Here is a 7,827-nt window from a genome sequence, read left to right on the forward strand (position 1 = left end):
ACCGAGCAAAATAACCAGCTAAGGCACCAAGCCCGGAGAAGCTACCGGCCAAGGTGCCGACTCAAACGTCAGATCAGATGCTATCCATCGAAACTTTGAAAGTGCGGGACGATCCCCAAAAAGGACGGGTAGAGCCTGGTGAGCTTCTTATCCAGATTCCTTTACAAGAAAATTGCCCAAAGCTAACTATGCAGGTCAGCTCCAGCCTGAGCGCCCGCGAAAGAGACCACCTGATCGAATTCCTACGAGCCAAAATGGACGTCTTCGCCTGGTCGCCCGCCGACATGCCAAAAATAGATCCCAAGATCATGGTTTACCGACTCCAGGTGAAATCAACCTGCAAGCCTGTATGGCAGAAGAAATGGAGCTCTGTCCCGGAACAACAGTGAGTAACGGCTGAGGAAGTCGACAAACTTCTCAAGGCTGGCTTCATCCGGAAGGTCTCCTATCTAGACTGGCTCGCCAACGTGGTCCTCGTGAAGAAAGCTAACGGAAAGTGGCGCATGTGCGTAGACTACACCGACTTGAACAGAGCCTACCCAAAAGACAGCTTTCCACTCTCCAGCATTGACCAGCTCGTGGACTCCACCTTAGGATACTAGTTGCTGACATTCATGAACGCCTTCTCGGAATACAATCAAATCCGAATGGCACCGAAAGACGAGGAGAAGACGGCTTTCTTCACCGACAGGGGCACTTACTGCTACAAAGTGATGCCTTTCGAATTAAAAAATGATAGAGCAATATATCAAAGGCTGGTCAGCCAAATCTTTAAAAACCAAATAGGCCGAAATATGGATGCTGACCCAAAAATAGATTTAAAGATTGATTTTGATGATCAAAAAACCTTGAAGTATAATTACTAATGTTTGTGTTGTAAGAAGAAAGTTATTTATTTTGCAAGAAACAAAACAAGTTGGAAGAATAGAAGAAGGCCTCAAAAGCTCTCAAGAAAAGTTGGAAGAAAGTCCCACTTCACTGGTCCAAGGTTCAAGCTCAAAGGATTCAAGTTAGAAGAGCAAACTTCAAGAAAAATTCAAAGGAACAGTGCTCGAGTCGACTCCTACTATTCACGAGCCGACTCCATGGAAAAGCAGACAGAAAGACAGAGCGGTGGGTTTTAGATCCTGTAACAGAGTCGACTCCGACGTTTGGCGAGTCGACTCCGAGGCAGCTCAGATCAACGGACAGAGGATCGGGCTTTCGGGCTCTGAGAGCCGAGTCGACTCCAAGAAAATTCAAGTCGACTCGAGGAAGAAAATCAGAAAATAGGATCTCTGGAATTTTGAGAACGAGCCGACTCCTAAGTGTCGAGTCATCTCCAGTTGTTGACGAGTCAACTCCAGTTTGATCCGAGTCGACCCCAGGACAAGGCATGCATGTTAATTCAAATTTGGAACGGTGGCCGAGTCGTCTCAAGTCAAGCACGAGTCGACTCCAATAACAGCCGAGTCGTCTTCAGATCACGCGAGTCGACTCCGATCCCAACAGATACATTGTCAGAATGTGCAGACAGGTCATAACGGCTCTATTTTTATCTCTAACGGCTAGATCTCTGTTTCTAAGCCTTCAAAAGCTATAAAATTAAGGAAAGAACTAGGGGAGAGGTAGAGGAAATGGGTGAGAACAAATAGAGAAGAGATTTCAAGAAAAAATCTTCCAAAAGCACCAAAGGGCCATTCAAAGCAAAAGAAAGAGAAGAAGAGCATCCAAGTGAATCCCAAGGTTTTCTTTCCAGCTGTGTGCTGCCTCAGTGATCCTCCACCTCGTGCGAAATTAGAAGAGGATCAAATAAAGAAGAAGCCGAGTTCGTTGATCTTCAAAACTTATTTGAGGACCTCTGTTTACTCTATCTGTTTATATTGTTATATCTGCTTGTTTAAGAAGCTTGCATTTCTCTTTAACTCTTGATCTAATATCGTGTAACTTGATTCAATCAAGGGATTGAATCAAGGGGTTAAGGTTTGTTGGTTAACCAAAGGGAAAAACTAACGGTGTAAGGTTGTAGTTGGTGAACCAGAAAAAACCAATTGGGTTTGATTGTTAATCCGGAAAAACAATCGGTTGGTTCTAGTCGGTGAGCCTGTGAAAACCGACCGAGTTTGTTGTGATCTCGTAAAAACAACAAGTTAGGTTGTGAACTTGTAAAACAACCAGCTGTAATCGGAGGGATTACAGTGAAATTTTTAAGAGATCTTGGAAAGTGGATGTAGGTGCTGGGGTGCACCGAACCACTATACATCTTTGTGTTTGTGATGCTTTCTTTCACTATTTATTTTTCTCACTTAGATAAACATCTAATTGAATTTTTTGCTTAACTCTTATCCTCGCATCCTTTAGTTGCAAGTATAATCAGACTGTTTAACCAAGTTTCATTAAGATTCACTGTATTAAAATGCTTGCTTGGGAAAATCTAGACTAGTTGTTTATTGAGTCCGATGCTTAACAGTTTTAATCTTGATCAAATAAGAATCAAACTGTTGCAAAGATTAAATTTCACTGTGAATCTGTTCAACTTAGCTTACTTAATTGAAAAGTCTAGAAGTAGTTGAAAAGTTTTAAAAAATCCAATTCACCCTCCCCTCTTGGGTTGTATCTACTGGGCAACAAGTGGTATCAGAGCATGTGCTCTAAGATTAATTGTTGATCTTACGATCAAGAGCCAAAGATCATGACAACTCAAATAGACAGTTTTCTAGAAGAGGAACAATTAATTGATAGACCTCCACTATTTAATGGCATAAATTACACATATTGGAAAGCACGCATGCGCATTTTCATTCAAGCATATAACTATGATTTATGGAGTATTATAGTCAATGGGCCACACACAAGCACTAATCATGATAAGAAAATGGCTCAACATAATTCAAAAGCCATGAAGTTGTTATATTGTGCATTAGATGAGAGTGAGTTTAATTGTATATCTTCTTGTATAACTGCTAAAGACATATAGAATATGCTAGAGGCTAAATATGAAAGCACTAACATTTTTAGTGAATCTGCAATTAGCTCTGAAGAAGATGAGAGGCAAGCTAATATTGAAAACCTATTTCATGTGGCACACAAAGACGAGGTATGTATTGAAACACGAAGTGTCTCCTCTTCCGAATATGAAGTATATGATAAAATTGAAAATAATTTTACACTTGATGAGTTACATGATGCATTTCTAGATCTAATGAAAGAATATAAGAAACTTATTTATAGAAATAAGAACATGAAGAATGAAAAGAAAATCCTAGTAAATGAAAAACTGATACTGTCTAATTATTATAAAATCTTAATTGAAAAAAATAAAGAACTAAATCAAAAAAACCAACTTCTCACTAAAAGCCATGATAAACTTAAGAAAAATAATGAATTGCTTTCAGAAAATAATAGAAGATTAATTAAAGAAGTTGACAAATTAAAACCTGTTGTTAAAAGATTTACTCTCAGCTCTGAAAAGTTGAACCTAATAATAAATAATCAAAGAGCTGAATTTGAAAAGGCTGGATTAGGATTTCAACCTTGGTACATGCAAAAATTCTTTAATAACATATGTGTTAAATCCTCCACTGATCATCCTAAAACAGTTTTTCAAAAATCTGATGAACCTAATGAACAAAAACAGAAAATTGAAAATTCATCATCTACTTATGTTAAATCTATGTTTGTTAAATTTAACAAGAGTATGCAGAAATACATTCCTTGTAATCCTAAAACCTGCAAACTAATAAACAAAATAGTTATCAAGAAAATATGGGTTCCAAAAGAAACAATTATATCTAACCTGCAAGGATCCAAAAGAGCTTGGGTTCCTAAGTTGAAAACCTGATTATTTTTCAGCAGGTGTGTCTAGCTATCCAAGGTTCTAATAAAAGATGTTATCTGAACAATGGATGCTCTAGACACGTGTTAAAGAATGAAACTTAAAATATACTTAAGAAAAGTAATTGAAATAAAAAGAATAATAAAACAAGTAATCCTTGCATTCTCTTTGCCTTAGTATCTGATTAAAACATGAATTGCAGATATTAATCAATTTTTGTGATATAGGTATTACTTTTAAAAACATAATCAAATCATATAGGTATTACTTTTAAAAATCCCAAAATATCTGATCTTGCTATTCATCCAAACAACCATCATGTAGACAAAAATATTCTTATACCAAAAACTGGATTCTGCTTGTAGACAACTCCACCATGATCATCTGAACAAAAGCTATCCATGTACCAAAAACTAGATTTCACATGCTCATAACTCCACCATGTATCTGAGAAAGCAAAAAAGAATACACAATCAATAACTACATGTGAAAAATAATAAACTAAAATTCAAGTATAAGTTCATAATGACATTCGCTTAATTTGGTCAAAATCTCTAAATAACCTACGTAATATAAATGAGAATACATACCAACGAGTATTTGTACCACCAGTTGAATACATGGCCCCATCATGATGGATAGATGACTTGTGCGTTTGAGTCTTTTCCTTTAAGAACTCTGTCAACAAACTTGTAAGATGTGCAATTTGCTTCTATTCTTCCTCTCGCTCTTTTCTTTCCTCCTCACGCTCTCTCCTCTCCTACTCCAATTGCCTCCGCAGCTCCTCACGCTCCATCTCACGCTGGTAAGTTTCAGGAGGAAGCTGGTAATCCTCAATTGGCGTAATGCTGACACAAAGATCAGCTATAGTTGCTCCCTGCATCCATAAAGAACTGAAATGGTGCACCCAAAATCTTTCAGATTGTATATTAGAAAAACATGAAGGACATGAAGGTTATTTGTAAAATTTCTTTTCCTGAGATTGGAACATGTTAGCGAGTAATTTGCATTATTAAAATTTAACTCACTGAGAGAAGCATTGCTATGTCTGCTCCCTGTGACTCCTTGAAAGTGACATAGGCAATCTGAGACCTTTCAAATTCGCTACCGAAGTGAAAACAACATGATTTTGATAATGATTTCCCACAAGAGAAATGCATAAGACATAATTAGAAGGACAATGACCTCCACAATTCAATATATTGAATGTTCCCTGAGAAGGAAAAGAATTCCTTGATGTCCTTTTCTGATGCAGCCAGGGAAATGTTGCTGACTTTCACTGTTCTTACCTGCAACAGGAGACAAGGACAATATTTCATGAACACTGCAGTTATCCACTCTCATCCTCAAATAGCCCTGGTCCAAAGGGACATGCAATAACATGCTCCATTAGGTGCTTCTCATGGAAAGAAGGGGGGAAAACGGGGCAAAGAAACATCTAAAGCAAGAAGCATTAGAATTGATGGAATGGTGATACATTGAACTAACTCAAAGTTTCATAAGGAGATGGTTAGACATATGGTTTCATGTGGCACGCTTAGATGAATGTCAGAATAGAAAAATAAAAGGGCAAAGAAATGGAAGAAGTCAGTGTAAGTCAGTGTAGGCTTGGCTTTGATGATATACAAGCCTACTTGCATCATTGACCGAGGATTTGTAGTGTAAGTCGTCTCAATGATTTTCTCCATCTGTGGTTCATGGAACAAATACGTGGAAACATGAATCACTGAACTTCTCTAAAATCTATGAGGTTAAAAATTAATTGTAGATACCTCCAATTCAAATCCATAGTGGAAAGCAACTTTCTTCACATCTTCCAAACTGAGTTCAATGGACATCTCCTGGATGTCAGAGGAGAACAAGTTACAGCTAGCTCATTAAGTAAAAAAAAAATCAACCCATTATATATCTTATCTGCGTTTGAAATTATATATACATACATCATCAGGTGAGTATGAGTCTGCAAAGTGATAAAGTAGAGGGCCCAAATTTATCCAGACCTGTTCATATAACAAGTATGAATCGTTCATACCATTAGAAGATAATACTTATCACTTACCAAGAAATAAGGCACAAAAACCATTGATTAAAAAATTGGATCTGCTTACAAATCAAATTTTGAGAAAAAGTTGGTAAGGTTCAGGAATCTCTGAAAAGTTACTAAATGCAGAAGTTTATTCTAAACAGTTTCAAAAAAACTTACTCCTCCACTTTTGAGAATTTTTGATATTATTTCAATGTATTCAACAATGTTATGTGCCGTATCCAGGAAGAAACATGTTACAACAGCATCCCAAAATACTGCAAGAACAAAAGGAGTGCAGTAAGCATATGAAAGAATTTCAGCACAATTATAGTGTTAAAGTATATGACCTGAAATAAATCCAGAGAAACCCCTGTTGGATTAAAGTTAAACGACACCTAGTTATCAAACTCTTACAGTGGAGGAAACAGACTGCAGCAAGCTTTCAAATGTTTAACATACAGCATAAGATTTAACTTTTTTCTTTCTTTTGGGCGCAAAGAGCATGCCTCGGTTGACCCATGCATATGCAGTCAGCTTTGTGAATCCTCCCCAGATTAATAAGATGACTTCTTGTGTCCTTAGTTTCAAGTCATGGGGAAATTACAAGGAGTGAAAATTGAGTTCCTAGCAAGAGTTGCAACAAAACATATGATACGATTATAAAAACAAGGAGTGAAAATTGAGTTCCTAGCAAAGATCATGAGAAGTGATCCAAGAATCTCAGCCTTCTTACCGAATGGAACTATTCAAATGGTGATTTTCACAGAACATATGATACGATTATAAAAATATAATCCCATTTCCTCCTATGAGGAAACAAATAGCATTAATTATCCAACATATGAGAAATTTTTTCTTTAATTCAATATTACACTACCTACTTGAAGAAAGCATCTCTTTGTGACTCAAGAATCTTTACAATGAGGAAATTATGATGTAACAGAAATTAAGAGAGAGAAAGAGAGAAAGAGGAGAAATTTGCCTACGTTGGAAGAGAACTGGACCAACCGGTACCTCTCCCCATCCGGAATCGAGTTTGCGAAACCTCGATGAAGAAGAAGAGCAGCAGAACCCTAGGCGGCGGAACCAGAGGGGTCTCCGGTGGCCATCGAAGCAGCTCCGCCTGGCCGAGATGGAGGATCTCGGGGCGGCAGCGGAGAAGCGGCACTGGGACTGGGAGGATAGGAGGGCCGCCATGGGAGCTAGGGTTTTGAGAGGAGAGGGATTGGGGAAGCTAGGGTTTTGGAGTTAACGCAAAGGATAGAGGAGGGGTTAGGAAGGAGGAGGAGGAGGGGGAGGGGTTATCCCTACCGTGGACGGCCTTCCGGTTAGGGATTTGTTGGATTTGGGTTAGGGAGGAGGAGGAGGAGGGGTTAGGGATTCTCGGGGGGGGGGGGGGGGGGAGAGGAGGGGGAAGTGGGGGTTGTGCGCGGGTTGAGGGTCGGCTGCAGGATTAGAATTTACCTTTCCTTGCTTTTCGTGTTGGCGCCGGACTGGGGGGATTTGGGCAGGGCGCACTTAGTTTCATTTTAAATTTTTCTCTTTTTTTTAATTTATAATTATTTAAAATAATATTTTTAATATTTTTAGAATTAGAAATTAAATTTAGTGACGAAAATTTCTGTCAATAATTTGTCACTGCCAAAAATAATCTTTTAAAAATTTATAAATACTTGAGTTACGATTTTTGTGACGGCTGAATTTGTCACTGTCTAATTGCAATTTTGGTTACCAATTTTGTGACAGATATTCCGTCACTACGGTGGTCACTAAGTTTTGGCGCCCATCCTATCCGTGTATTCTGTGACCGGTCTGTCACTAATCTGTCACTAAGTTCACACCACGGTGACCAAATTTCTGTCTGTCACTACTCCGTCACAAATAGTAACTGATAACGGGTCGTCACTAGTTTTCCGTCACTATACGCTTGTTTTCTGGTAGTGTCCGCCGCAATCGGACATGGTCTTCCTCTTCTCCAGATATAGGG

General features: G+C 38.5%; 1 protein-coding gene across 1 annotated transcript; it reads right to left on the reverse strand.

The window, feature by feature from the left end:
- Positions 1 to 4,674: 4,674 nt before the first annotated feature.
- LOC120108751 (carnosine N-methyltransferase-like) lies at positions 4,675 to 6,115 on the reverse strand (the record flags this gene model as incomplete). The annotated part of the gene is made up of 7 exons (XM_039122459.1): positions 4,675 to 4,728; positions 4,843 to 4,918; positions 5,000 to 5,103; positions 5,449 to 5,502; positions 5,587 to 5,655; positions 5,755 to 5,814; positions 6,018 to 6,115. Coding segments are annotated over 7 exons (515 nt in total), but the record flags the coding sequence as incomplete, so codon positions are not given.
- Positions 6,116 to 7,827: the final 1,712 nt, after the last annotated feature.

The sequence above is a fragment of the Phoenix dactylifera genome, unplaced genomic scaffold (assembly GCF_009389715.1).
Source record: "Phoenix dactylifera cultivar Barhee BC4 unplaced genomic scaffold, palm_55x_up_171113_PBpolish2nd_filt_p 001527F, whole genome shotgun sequence".
In the NCBI taxonomy this organism is placed as follows: domain Eukaryota; kingdom Viridiplantae; phylum Streptophyta; class Magnoliopsida; order Arecales; family Arecaceae; genus Phoenix; species Phoenix dactylifera.